General features: G+C 60.9%; 1 protein-coding gene across 1 annotated transcript in view; it reads left to right on the top strand.

Annotated features, from left to right (window-relative positions):
- The window catches only part of NIBAN2 (niban apoptosis regulator 2), a 53,069-nt gene that overhangs the window by 37,478 nt on the left and 2,093 nt on the right, over positions 1 to 13,498 (top strand). Inside the window, exons 4-12 of the mRNA XM_060153681.1 lie at positions 1,607 to 1,712; positions 2,896 to 3,063; positions 7,573 to 7,688; positions 8,435 to 8,539; positions 8,631 to 8,793; positions 9,855 to 10,042; positions 10,663 to 10,818; positions 11,246 to 11,362; positions 11,484 to 11,615. Of these exons, the coding sequence (XP_060009664.1) occupies positions 1,607 to 1,712; positions 2,896 to 3,063; positions 7,573 to 7,688; positions 8,435 to 8,539; positions 8,631 to 8,793; positions 9,855 to 10,042; positions 10,663 to 10,818; positions 11,246 to 11,362; positions 11,484 to 11,615 (1,251 nt within the window). The remainder of the gene's footprint in view (positions 1 to 1,606; positions 1,713 to 2,895; positions 3,064 to 7,572; positions 7,689 to 8,434; positions 8,540 to 8,630; positions 8,794 to 9,854; positions 10,043 to 10,662; positions 10,819 to 11,245; positions 11,363 to 11,483; positions 11,616 to 13,498) is intronic.

The raw sequence follows: 13,498 nt of genomic DNA on the forward strand, positions 1-13,498 counted from the left end.
ATGCTGCATGGCCCCCATTCCTAAGCCTGAGACTCCGTACCTCCACCCGCATCCCTCCCCTCCTCCCCGCACTGGCTGTTGCCAGGGCCACAGCAGAACCTCAGCAGCCTCCCCTCACCCCTTCCGGCCTCCCCATACCTTGCTGTGCTGCCTGCCCTCTCTAAGTGGCATTTCATCCATCCAGGCACCCAGCTCTCTGGGGTCCCCTTTCACTCTGCCTCTCCCCCCATTGGCCACGCGTTGCTGGCTCCTGCCCACCCCCGAGGCCCTCCGAATCTCTCCATTTCCAGCGCCCTCCTCGCCCTCAGCCACCTTCCCGCCTGGGCTTCCTGCTGCTCCCCAGCCCCTCCCTTACTTGCTCTTCAACAGCGGCAGCTAACTGGCCGTTCCCTGCCTCAGAGGACCCCTGGCTGGTGGTCCTATCTGTTTCCTTCCGGATGCCCCCCTTGCAACTCTGTGCCCTGCAGTGGGGGGATGGGTGTCCTTCGATTGTTCCTTTGCTTTGGGCCCTTAGGGAAGCCCCACCTGGTTGAGCCACAGACCCTCCTTCTACCAGACATTTCTGCTGAACAGCCGAAGGACAGGCTTGAGCGCCCTCTGTTTTGAGGGATGCACCAGCCTCACCGGGAGGGCTTGTTAAAAAGCAGGTTGCTGGGCCTACCCTGAGTTTGATTCGGGTCTGGAGGGGGCCCAAGAATATGCATTTCTGACAAGTTCCTGGGTGACACTGATGCTGCTAATCAGGGACCACACTTTGAAAATCGTTGCCCTGGAGGTTCCAGCCACTCTTAAGGAATGTGTTGAGTGGTGACACCTAGTGGCTGAGTGCAGCATGGCACCCCTGCTGTATGAGCTCCTACATCAGGACTATTTTTTCTCCCCAGGGGTGTAAGAAAGCAGCGGCCAATCCTCATTCGCCTCCCAAGGGGACCTAAGAAGTTAGTGGACAGTTCAGGGAAATGGTCCAAGACCCTGGGCTCTAGGGGCTGACAGACCAGGTTCGCGTGCAGGTCAGCTACCTTACCAGCGGTGTGAACTTGGGGTTAATAATGGTACTCACCTGGCTTGTGAGAATTCTGTGAAATGAAGCATGCAGAGACCGGAGCACAGTACCTGACATGTAATGAACACTCGGCTAGTGGTAGCTGCCGCCCGTAGAGACGGTAGGTGCAGTGGTGAATAATAGCAGTCGCCTCAGCAGTGCTCCCTGACCCTTGCTGTGCCAGGCACTGTGCTATGCGTTAAGTGGATTATCTCACTGGGCCCTCATGCAGCCCTGTGAGGTAGGAACTGTTACGACACTGGTTTTATAGATGAGGAAACGAAAGCAAAGGAGGTGCTTATCCTTGGCCTCACACAGACGGAACTCAGTGGAGTCAGGATTTGAGCCCAGACCCTGGGTCCGGGTCACTACACCATGTTGCCTCTAGTCATGGTGGTGGTCAAAGTCCTCTCTCCCCCTCCTCCCCTTCTTCCTTCTCCTCCTCCTCTTCCCTGACTGGGGCAGGCAACACTGAGTGGGGCCCTGGAGCCAGGGATGGAGACGGGGTTTGGGCTTGGCCATACACGTAACCCCCAGGGACCATCTCTCTTGCCCCCTCCTCAGGCTTATGAGCGGCAGGTCCCACCCCGAGCTGTCATCAACAGTGCGGGCTACAAAATTCTCACCTCCTTGGACCAGTACCTGGAGCTTGTTGGCAACTCCTTACCAGGTAAAGGACCACCCATCCCAGGCGAAGCACCCAGGGATTTGTCCAGGGCAGAGGGCGCCCCTGCTCCTGGAGCTCCAGGCTCCACGCCTGCAGGAAAACCAGCTGGGCCTAGAGCCAGCCGCAGGCGCCCGGCACAACCTGAGCCTCCAAAGGGAGGCCTGAGAGGGGTTTTCCTGTGGCCACATAGTGCGTTGGGGTTGCCCCACCCGAGCCCCTGCTTCCTGAGCCGGGCGGTCACAGCTGTGCAGGGGGACCTCTCTCCACCCTGCCTCTTCCCTGGGTCCCTGAGAGGCTTCCAGGAGAAGGTGATCCAGGTGCCCCAATTTGCAAACTGCTGAGTCAATACCGCATTTGTAAGGAGCTATCCTAGGCGACCCCACCCCATCAGAGACACCCAGAAAACTTGTGGGATGACATCTGCCTCTTAGACGATCCCAGGGAGACCAAGGGGTGAGGGAGGTGCTGGCCTTTGGGGGCAGCTTTTACCCTTGTGTGGGACTTGGTGGTTGAGGGCTCAGCTGGAGTCTGGCTTTCCTGGATTCCAGCCCCTGCCCTGAGAGGGCTGACCTTGGGGTGTTATGTAGACCCCACGAGGTGCTGTGTGTGCTGAGCTGAGCGCAGGGACCCAGAGCCAGGGCCCAGAGAAGAACTGCCATTGTCCTGTTATTAACAGGAGTGGCAAGGTCACAGCCCAGGACCACTTATCTCACTGGATCTCGAATATCTATGCGGACTAAACAGAGAGAGAAAAATCCCCTTTTATTTATTCTCTATCTCCCACATCCATACCTCCCTCCCCCTTGGACATTTAAGCCACACTTTGGCCTCTGCTGCTGAAATTTGAAGGGAAACCCAAGAAGGGAATGCTTGGCCTTTGACCCTGAGGGCTCTGACCCTGTGTTATTTGTGCCCCCTGCACTGAGTTTAGAACCTGACCCCAGGGAGGTGGCTGCGTTACCAGCTCTGAGAAACGTGCTGGGGGAGTCTGACATTCCTTTAGCCGGGCTGTGGAGCAAGAGAGAAGGACGTGGCCTCCCCACTGACTCTCTGGTCACCCCGGGACAGGCCAGCTCTCTCTGGACCTGAGCCTGCCCCTCATGGCAGGGCGAGGGGTCAGCTGCTGGCGTCCTCTGGCCGAGGGAAGCCACAGAGGGCAGCTGTTCAGAGGGCACTGTCTCCACAGGGACCACATCAAAATCGGGCACTGCCCCCGTCCTCAAGTGCCCCACGCAGTTCCCGCTCATCCTCTGGCATCCTTCTGCGCGTCACTACTACTTCTGCATGATGACGGAAGCTGAGCAGGACAAGTGGCAGGCTGTCCTGCAGGACTGCGTCCGCCACTGCAACAACGGTGAGCCGCCTTTAGGCACCAGGAGCTGGGAGCGGGGTTACGTGGATTATGTGCTGAGTGGCGACACCTAGTGGCTGAGTGCGGTGTGGCCACCCTGCTCTATGAGCTGTTCTGCGTTTCCTTCTGGGGCTGTTCGAAACCACTGTCATGCTGCCCTTCACCGTCTTCCTTGATGAAAACAGTTCTGTGATGCTCTTAAACAGAATTTGGGTTATTGTTCTCAGAGGGATGCAGTTGTTGAGCCCTTGGGTCACAAGATAAAAATCCTGATTCTGCCACTTGCCAGCAACAGGACCTTAGGAGACCAACTTACCTTTTGAAACCTCTGTAAAATGGGGATAATAATCTCTCCTGTGTCTCAGAGGGTTTGTGAACAGTGAGCATCCACTCAACGCTTGGTAAAGATTTTTTTATGCTACAATGCTTTCTTCTCAGGGACCTGGACCCGGGTCTGGGAAGTTCCCTTCCTCCCTCAGGGTCTCATTGTCCCCGTCTGCAAAGTTACAAGGTCTCTCCCAGGTCACTCATTCACTTAACAAACCTTTTAATGTCTCTGAGCCAGACCCAGGGCTGGGCACTGAGGATGGCCCCTGTCCCCGTGCTGCCGGCAGCCTGGTGGGGAGACAGATGTTAAACAGATGAGGACACCAGGCGGTGATGAGTCACAGCTGTGCTGGGTGCCGGGTGGGAGCCACCTGGGGAACCTGGAGTGTGTGTATGTACTGGGGGGTGCTGATCCTGTGTGTGGGGAGGGGTAGATCGGGGGGCTTCCTTGAGGAGGCCGGGGTTCAGCTGAGACCTGGAGGATGCATAGTTCTAGAGCAGAGGGAGGTGAGTTCCAGACGGAGGTCGCAGCAAGCATGAAGAGAGGCCCAGGGGTGTGGGCAGTTTAGAGGAGGATACACGAGACCCTGAAGTGGGGAGGGGGTGCCTGGAAATGGGCCTGGAGGGGGCGCTGGGGTCAGGTCTGGAGGGCCTTGTGGGGCTTTAAGGAGTTTGATCAAAAAGGCTTGTGACTGTCTCTCAGCCGGAGGGGTGGGGCATGAGGGGCTTCCTGCCCTTATGGGAGGAGCAACCCCATCCTGGACCCTGAAATTCCTTCCCGGTGACCTGGCCTCTGGGCAGCAGAGGGAGGCCGCTGCTCCCGCCCTGCCCTTGCCTCTGCCCTACTCTCCCCGCCTGGCATGCCTGGGGCGCAGCTCCACCCGCTGGATGGACAGTGGGTACCCACGCCTGGAGGCGGCTGTGCGGTGACTCGGCTCACCCCACCTGTCCCCTGTCCTCTCCGCTCTCCAGGGCTGCTTCTGCCCCGGCTGGAATCTGCCGGGCGGCAGGAACCAGGTCTTTAGTCAGGCCAGCCCCTGCCGCCGACAAAGAGCCTCCTGTTCCCAGGTCCCCGGGGGCTGAGGGGCCAGGACCGGCCGAGGCGATCTGGGCTCCGGCTGCCTGGCCTGGGGCACCGTCCCTCCTCCTCCCCCCTCCCTGGCCCAGCTCCTCCCTCTGAAGGTTTCCAAGGCTAATGGCAGACCTGGCCAGGTGACCCCAGGCCAGGCCGGGTGGGGACAGACCAGGTGGGGAAGAGCCGCCGTTCGGTTCCCCGTGCGCACAATGGCAGTTGTGATAAGCTTTGCTGGATCGTGGGGAGGAATACATGAGCTGGGTTGGGTAGAGCTCTTGGCCCCGTGCCTAGCACATAGCGAGCGCTCCGCCAGGAGGCTGAGGGGTATGGGTGTGGGTCCTGTGGGCAGGAGGGGAGGCCGGGGAGAGCTGCTGGGGCGGGGGGAGAGGCGTCCTGCGGCCGCAAGGTGTTGGGAGCTGACAGGGTGGTTTTAGAGGAGCCTTTCCTCCACCCTGAGGACTGTGGGAAAGTTCTCGGCTTCCTCGGGGGATGGGCCTGGAATTTGCAGGGCCTGGAATTGCTCACTCCAGGGGCTGCCAGGAAGTGGGGGGTGGCTGGGGAAGGAGGCCGAGCTGGGTGGACACAGTTCGTCTGGCCCCCGCCCACATCCTGCATTCCCGGAGCAGCTGGGGCAGCAAGAGGCAGCGGGGCACGGAGCTGCCCCCTCGGGCTGGGCCTGGGGTGCAGAGGTCAAGGCCTCTTCCTGTCTGCCTGCTGCCCGGGCCTGAGGAATGTAGCTTCCTTTCTCAGCCTGACCCTGAGGACCCCACAGGCAGGAAGTCTCCAGGTCTCTCTAGAGTCGGCCAGTCCTGGGTTCAGGCCCTGGGGCTGCCGTTCCCTAGCGGTGTGGCCTCGAGCCAGTGACTTTGCCTCCCTGAGCCCGTTTCCTCATGGGGAGAGTGGGGCTGAGAACAGCTGTCCCTCTGGGAGCTGTTTGGGGAGTTAGGTGAGGGAATGCGTGTGCGGTCTCAGCCTTAGTCTGCCGTAACACGGGACCAGAGACTGGGCGGCTTAAACGACAGAAATTTATTTTTGCACAATTCTGGAGGCTGGAAGCCCGAGATCCAGATGTCAGCAGGTCTGTTTTCTTCCGAGGTGTCTCTCCCTGACCAGCAGGCAGCTGCCGTCTCCCTGTGTCCTCACACAGTCCCCGCTCTGTGTGCGCAATTTGTCCAGATTTCTTCTTCTGAGGACACCAGCCATACATATGGGATCAGGGCCGAGCCTGAGCCCCTCGTTTTAACTTAATTTCCTCTCTAGTCCCTGTCTGCAGTCAGTCACATTCTGAGGGCGCTGGGGGTCAGGACTTCAACATAGGACTTTGAAGGGACACAGTTCAGCCGCTCACAGCCAGGCTCAGGGGAGGAGCTCGGGAGGGGTCACCCGCCCTTTTGATTCAGCCACTCGGCGAGCAGAGTAGGGACGTCCTGAGGGTCTGAGGCGGCATCGGCGGCCTCCTTCCTGCTGCCCAACCCTCTGGCTCAGCGTCCTGCCACCTGGAGAGCGACCCTGCCGGGTACACCCGGCTTGCCGTCTGCAGACTGTAAATGCCCCAATGTGAGAAAGGCTGCATATAGCGCACGGCTGGATTGTTCTAGGCAAAACCTGGTCTCTGGGAGATGGTGCCCCTCCTTAAGCCTGAGGGGCTTCCTCCCCTGGCCCAGCTGGGCAGCACCCGCCCCAGGGCTCTGCGCGGCACCCCAGCTGGGACACCCCTGCTCTGCCCCTGTGACTCCCTCCTCATCTCAGGTCCCTGAAATGCAGGGTGAGACACCCCTCACGCCCCCATCCCGGTCCACGGAGCTGCCACTGCAGGGCTGGGGCTGGGCCTCAGTTTCCCCACCTCTGAGCTCTCTTCCAGCCCCACCAGGCAGGGTGATTCCTGGGTCAGCGGATGTGGAGGGGGAGGGGTTCTCCCCACGCCAGAGAGGGGCCTCTTCTCTGGGGGGTGACTCAGCCCATGGTCACTGCAGTGGAGGTCGGGGTTTCGGAGGCACTGGCTGCCAGTTCCCCTTCCCGTGGCTCTGGGGACGCAGCGGTCACAGGCTCGTGGCCAGGGTAGCCGCCAGCTGGCTGGCTGCGAGGTGTTTAACCACGTTCGTCCCGAAGTCAGATGTTGCGACTTCCTGCAGCCTGCCTCCCCAGCGCCCAGTCTGAGGCCCATGCCTTGTTCACTGACCCCCTCGCCAGCACGGGGGAGGTGGGCAAACTCATCTGGGCCACCACCGCCACCATCATCGACAGGAGTGAGAAGTGGTATTTCCAGCCCCCTGGATGCACGGCGGTGAGCAAGGCGGGCCCAGGGCAGCAGGAGCCATTCGTGGCTGCAGTTACTAATAAAGTGCGACGTGGTGCCCACTGGGCCCGCCCCCAGGCCCTGCCTCCGCAGTCCACACTGTGGTCCCTGCAGCCCCACAGTGGGTGTGTGAGGCCAGGCTGGTCATTGTTCCCACTATTCACAAGGGAGAACTGAGGTCCCTTAGGGTTCAATGACCTGCAGCGAGGCTACGAGGCAAATTGGGCTCATCGCCTATTTTAATAAATCCAGTTTTATCGGCTCGTTTGTTCACACACCGCCTGCGGCTGCTTTCCTGCTACAACGGCAGGTTGAGTGGCTGGGACGGAGATCGTCTGGCCCACAAAGCTGAGACTGTACAGTCCTGCCCTTTGCGGGGGAGGTTGGCAGGCCCCTGGTGGAGGGAGGGTCTCTGGGTGCCTCTGGTATGCCGTCTGCCATGCTGGGTGGCCTCTCCTTGGTGGTGGTGGTGGCTTCTGGTCCTGGCTCTGCTGCTCACTGGCCTTGGACCCTCGGCAGTGGCCTGACCTCGGAGCCTGTTTCTTCATCTGGAAAAGCAGAGGAAACGACAGTGCCCACAGCTCGGGCTGGTTGGGAGGATTGAAGGAGATGAGGATACAGAGCAGGGCTGTCTTACTGTCCACTGCTGCTGGTGGGTTCTCATCGTTACTGTCACTGCAACAACTACTGATGCTGTTACTACAAGAGCCGTGGGGGTCAGAGGTGGGGGGAGTTTGGGCAGTCAACCCATTGGTCTCGGTGGAGGGCACGGGCCATCCTACCGACCTCCTCTCTACATCCCTCTCCCGGGCAGGGATCCCCGAGGACTCCAAGGTGGAGGGCCCCGCGTTCACGGACGCCATCCGCATGTACCGCCAGTCCAAGGAGCTGTACGGCACCTGGGAGATGCTGTGTGGGAACGAGCTGCAGGTGAGGCCATGGAGGCTGGCGGGGGGGCTGCGCAAGTCAGCGCGGGGCCACAGGCAAGGGCTCTGGAGCCTGGCTGCAGGTTCGGACGGGTGGAGGCTGAGGTGATCCCGCAGCAGGGGCTGCTTGTTATTTTGTTCAGTCATTAACTGAGCACCGACCCTGGACTAGGTGCTGGGGTGCACTGTAAGAGGGACGCAGTCCTGGCCCTCAGGGAGCTGCCTAGAAGGAGAAACAGACGTGTGACAAGTAAACGCACACACTTGCATGTGCAGGCAAGGGGGGAAGGGTGTGGTATTCCAGACAGGGTGGCAGCATGTGCAACGGTCCTGAGGTGGGGCCCCTACAGGATCCTACAGGACACCCAAGCAGGTGAGCTGGGACCTGTGGGAATGATGCTTAGGAGGGAGGGCAATGGAGACGTGGAGCAAAGAGCAGCTTTTTTTTTTTTTTTGCGGTACGCAGGCCTCTCACTGCTGTGGCCTCTCCCGTGGCGGAGCACAGGCTCCGTACGCGCAAGCTCAGCGGCCATGGCTCACGGGCCCAGCCGCTCTGCGGCATGTGGGATCTTCCCGGGCCGGGGCACGAACCCGTGTCCCCTGCATCGGCAGGCGGACTCTCAAGCACTGCGCCACCAGGGAAGCCCAGAGCAGCTCTTTGAGGGGGGGTTTGAGTGGCCGGGCTTGCCGGAATATGGAGGGGCTGGGCATGCTCCGACCCCTGCCCCGGCCTGTGCCTCCCGGTCCTAGATCCTGAGCAACCTGGTGATGGAGGAGCTGGGCCCTGAGCTGAAGGCAGAGCTCGCCCCCCGGCTGAAGGGGAAACCGCAGGAGCGACAGCGGCAGTGGATCCAGGTGGGCAGGCCTGGGCTTGGGAGCAGGGGTGGGGGGCCTGCAGCCGCCTGGCACCCTCGGCCTGGCGCTGACACCTCCGCCCTGCCCACAGATCTCGGACACCGTGTACCGCATGGTGTATGAACAGGCCAAGGCACGCTTGGAGGCCGTGCTGTCCAAGCTGCAGCTGGCCCGGCCGGCCATGGAGGCGGTCATCCGCACCGACATGGACCAGATCATCACCTCCAAGGAGCATCTGGCCAGCAAGATCCGAGGTAGGAGGGCCACCTGCTATGGCTGTCATCACCTGGTGGACGTGCTGGGACCACCCGCCCTCCGGGGTCAGGGGGTCCCTCCTGCCTGTTTCAGGGATCCGTTTGCATTTCACAGGAAGGACTTGATTCATTGATTACTTTTGAAACACCAGAATCAAATCTGAGGCATTGTTCTTCCAACCCCTGGGAGTTGTTTGTCAGCTGTTATTTCTATAGACTCAGATCTTGGTGACCTAAATGACGCTGAGGAGGTTCAAGCCTTCTCTTCATCTTTGTCATCAGATCTACCATGTGTCATTTTAGCGACATCAGCTTGACTTCGGTGATTCACATTCAGCCAGCCTTTCTGGTCAGCTGATGCTCCTTTCTGTTCTGAGCCTGATGGGATCCTTTCACTCACTTGTCATCCGTCACACGCTGGCCACAGTTGTGACTGTTGTCAGTTGCCCGAGGTTATTCTCTAACCGCTGTGCTCACTGTGAGCTGGGGAGGACCCCGAGAGTTGACATTTATTGTGTGGAACAAATAATGTTAGCTGGGCAGGGGAGAAGGAGGGACGTCAAAACACCCCCTGGCTAAAAAATGCCTTGGTCAGAATGTCCTGGAGACGGTCCCTGCCCACAGGGAGGCAGCCTTTTCCATAGGTGGGCTGAGTCAGGCCACACCATTCCAGGGCAGAATCGGGGTTTGCAAAACCCAGAGGCTCATTGAAGCCACTGAAGTGTTTTCCATTTTTTTTTTTAAACGAAGGAGCAAGACCCCCAAAGGTGAGTTCTCTTCCTCTAGCTGAACAGAAAAACTGCCAACCTAGAGACCTTCACACTAGCCGTTTTCTTAGTTTCTTGCCGTCACAGTGTCAGGAACATCGGGGTCCAGTCTCGGAACTCCCTGTTATTTGTGCTGCATTATCAGCCGTTCCTCAAGAATCCTTCAGTTTGCTAATGTTGTCACCAGGGGTTTTCTTTAAAGAATAATACGACCGCCTGCCTCTAGCCTGGGGGTCTGGGATGGTGGGAGTTGCTACCGGGGATGCCATCCGCTAACCAGCTCCCTCTGCGCAGCCTCCATCCTCCCCAAGGCGGAGGTGTGTGTCCGGAATCATGTCCAGCCCTATATCCCGTCCATCCTGGAGGCCCTGATGGTGCCCACCAGCCAGGGCTTCACCGAAGTGCGGGACGTCTTCTTCAAGGAGGTCACCGACATGAACCTGAACGTCATCAATGAGGGCAGCATCGACAAGCTGGGCGAGGTGAGCCAGGCATGGCCCCGGGTTTGGGTTTGGTCTGGCCCCCGTCAGGCCCTCACTGTGATCAGGGCTGGCCGCTCCCCTCCGGGGCATAACCTGTGAACGGAGGGTCTGCGTGCACCCCACAAATGCAGCCAGCCTCTCTCACTTCTGAGTGCTCTGGTTCTCGGGGTGAACGGTCTTCCACAGACCCCATATTGGGGTAGTCGGCTGCCTGGAACCCCACATAATTGTCAGGTGTAGACAGAATTGGTCCTGTAATCTTAGCGTCTTCTACACCCCAAACTGAGGAGTCCATTGACAATAATAATCATAGAATTTGAGAGCCATAGAAGACCGTAGAGATCATGAAAAACCAGCTCGTGACTTGGAGGCTAAGAGAAGGTGAGCGATTTGCCCAAGGTCACCAGCGCCGGGCTGGCCTCTCCCCACACGTTGTGCTGCTGGACCCCGCTCCTCCTGCCTTCAGATCCTCATGCTTCCTGTCCTGGGTCCTCCAGCGCTTGCCCTTGTGACCGCCACCCCCGGATGGCCTTCCCGGGTGCCGGGCCCAGGGGCTGGGGGGCTGCCTGGCTCCTCTGGCGGCCCCAGCTCAGGTCCCGCGTGTCTCTGCCTCCCTGCAGTACATGGAGAAGCTGTCCCAGCTGGCGTACCACCCCCTCAAGATGCAGAGCTGCTATGAGAAGATGGAGCCGCTGCGGCTCGATGGGCTGCAGCAGCGTTTTGACGTGTCCAGCACGTCTGTGTTCAAGCAGCGAGCCCAGATCCTCATGCGTGAGGTGAGCCCAGGGTGCTACCCCAGCTGCCCCCGCCGCCCCCAGGTCCCCATCTCCTGGGGAAGAGGCTGCCGCCGTGGCCTTCCTCCCCAGCCGCCCTCGTCGTCCCCACGGGCCTCACGGCAGCCACACTCGGCCCCCGCGTGCTCTGCGCTACTCTGCTCTCTGGTCTGTTTGGACCCTGTCCCTCGCCCCCCCTGGCTAAGGGTCTCAGAGACCCCTTCCTCCGGGGTCTTGCTCCCTAAGCCCCTTCCCACAGGGCCCAGGGCCTCTGTTTCCCTGAGGCAGGGAGTGGCCCCAGTGCCCGGCCCTGAGCCAGCACACCAGACAGTACAGGAGTGAGTGAGTGAACGGGCAGCTGAGCACACAGGCGCCCCCTCCTCCCGGCGGGCACCCCTTTCACGTGCCCCGTGGTGTGCCCTGCCGGCAGCAAATGGACAACGCCGTGTACACCTTCGAGACCCTCCTGCACCAGGAGCTGGGGAAGGGGCCCACCAAGGAGGAGCTGTGCAAGTCCATCCAGCGCATCCTGGAGCGGGTGCTGAAGGTGAGCCGCCCGGCCAGGCCCCACCCCTCCACCCAGGGGGGTGCTGGGGCTCGGGTCAGACTGGGACCGGTGGAGCTCCCTGACCCAGAGCCTCCTGTGCCCTGGCCGCTCTTCCTGGCAGAAATACGACTATGACAGCAGCACCGTGCGGAAGCGCTTTTTCCGGGAGGCTCTGCTGCAGATCACCATCCCATTCCTGCTCAAGAAGCTGGCGCCCACCTGCAAGTCGGTGAGTGCGCCCTCTCCCCCCACTGCGCTCCCCCTCCCCACTCCTCTCCCTCCCCTCCCCCCACCGCGTTCCCCACTCCTCTCCCTCCCCTCCCCCCACCGCGTTCCCCACTCCTCTCCCTCCCCTCCCCCCACCGCATTCCCCACTCCTCTCCCTCCCCACTCCCCTCCCCACTCCTCTCCCTCCCCTCCCCCCACTGCGTTCCCCACTCCTCTCCCCTCCCCACTCCTCTCCCTCTCCCCTCCCTCCTCCTCTCCCTCCCCTCCCTCCCCTCCCCTCCCCCCTCTTTTCTCCACTCTCCCCACTCCCCTCTCCTCCTCTCCCCTCTCCTCACTCGCCTCCCCACCCCTCTCCCCTCCTCTCCCCTCCCCTCACTCCTCTCCCCTCTTCTCTCCCCTCCCCTCACTCCCCTCCCCCCTCCTCACTCCCCCATCTCCTCACTCCCCTCCCCCCTCTCCTCTCCCTCCCTGTTTCTCCACTCTCTCGCCTCACTCCTCCTCTCCCCTCACTCCTCTCCGCACTCCTCACTCTCTCTTCCTCTCCCCACTCTCTTCCTCTCCCCACTCTCTTCCTCTCCCCACTCTCTTCCTCTCCCCACTCTCTTCCTCTCCCCACTCTCTTCCTCTCCCCACTCTCTTCCTCTCCCCACTCTCTTCCTCTCCCCACTCTCTTCCTCTCCCCACTCTCTTCCTCTCCCCACTCTCTTCCTCTCCCCACTCTCTTCCTCTCCCCACTCTCTTCCTCTCCCCACTCTCTTCCTCTCCCCACTCTCTTCCTCTCCCCACTCTCTTCCTCTCCCCACTCTCTTCCTCTCCCCACTCTCTTCCTCTCCCCACTCTCTTCCTCTCCCCACTCTCTTCCTCTCCCCACTCTCTTCCTCTCCCCACTCTCTTCCTCTCCCCACTCTCTTCCTCTCCCCACTCTCTTCCTCTCCCCACTCTCTTCCTCTCCCCACTCTCTTCCTCTCCCCACTCTCTTCCTCTCCCCACTCTCTTCCTCTCCCCACTCTCTTCCTCTCCCCACTCTCTTCCTCTCCCCACTCTCTTCCTCTCCCCACTCTCTTCCTCTCCCCACTCTCTTCCTCTCCCCACTCTCTTCCTCTCCCACTCTCTTCCTCTCCCCACTCTCTTCCTCTCCCCACTCTCCTCCTCTCCCCACTCTCCTCCTCTCCCCACTCTCCTCCTCTCCCCACTCTCCTCCTCTCCCCACTCTCCTCCCTCTCCTCCTCTCCCCTCTCCTCCTCTCCCCCTCTCCTCCCTCTCTTCCTCTCCCCTCTCCCTCTCCTCACTCTCCTCCTCTCCCCTCACCTCACTCTCCCCACTCTCCCCTCTCCTCACTCTCCCACTCTCCCCTCTCCTCTCTCCTCACTCTCCCCACTCTCCCCTCTCCTCACTCTCCCCACTCTCCCCACTCGCCTACTCACCCCTCTCCCCTCTCCCCACTCTCCCCCTCACCCTCTCCTCGCTCTCCCCACTCTCCCCTCTCCTCACTCTCCCCGCTCTCCACACTCTCCCCTCTCCCCCCACTCTTCCCTCTCTTCCCTCTCCCCACTCTCCCCCTCTCCTCACTCTCCCCACTCTCCCCCCACTCTCCCTCTCCCCACTCTCCCCTCTCCTCACTCTCCCCACTCTCCTACTCACCCTCTCCCCACTCTCCTCACTCTCCCCACTCCCCCCTCCACTCCCTCCCCTCATTCCTCTCCCCTCCTCTCCCTCCTCCGCTCCCCTCCCCCCCTCTTTTCTCCACTCTCCCCACTCCCCTCTCCCCACTCTCTCCTCCTCTCCCCTCACTCGCCTCCCCACCCCTCTCCCCTCCTCTCACTCCTCTCCCCCTCTTCTCTCCCCTCCTCTCACTCCTCTCCCCTCTCCTCCCCCCTCCTCACTCCCCTCCCCTCACTCCCCTCCCCC

The sequence above is a fragment of the Lagenorhynchus albirostris genome, chromosome 7, assembly GCF_949774975.1.
Source record: "Lagenorhynchus albirostris chromosome 7, mLagAlb1.1, whole genome shotgun sequence".
Classification (NCBI taxonomy): Eukaryota; Metazoa; Chordata; class Mammalia; order Artiodactyla; family Delphinidae; genus Lagenorhynchus; species Lagenorhynchus albirostris.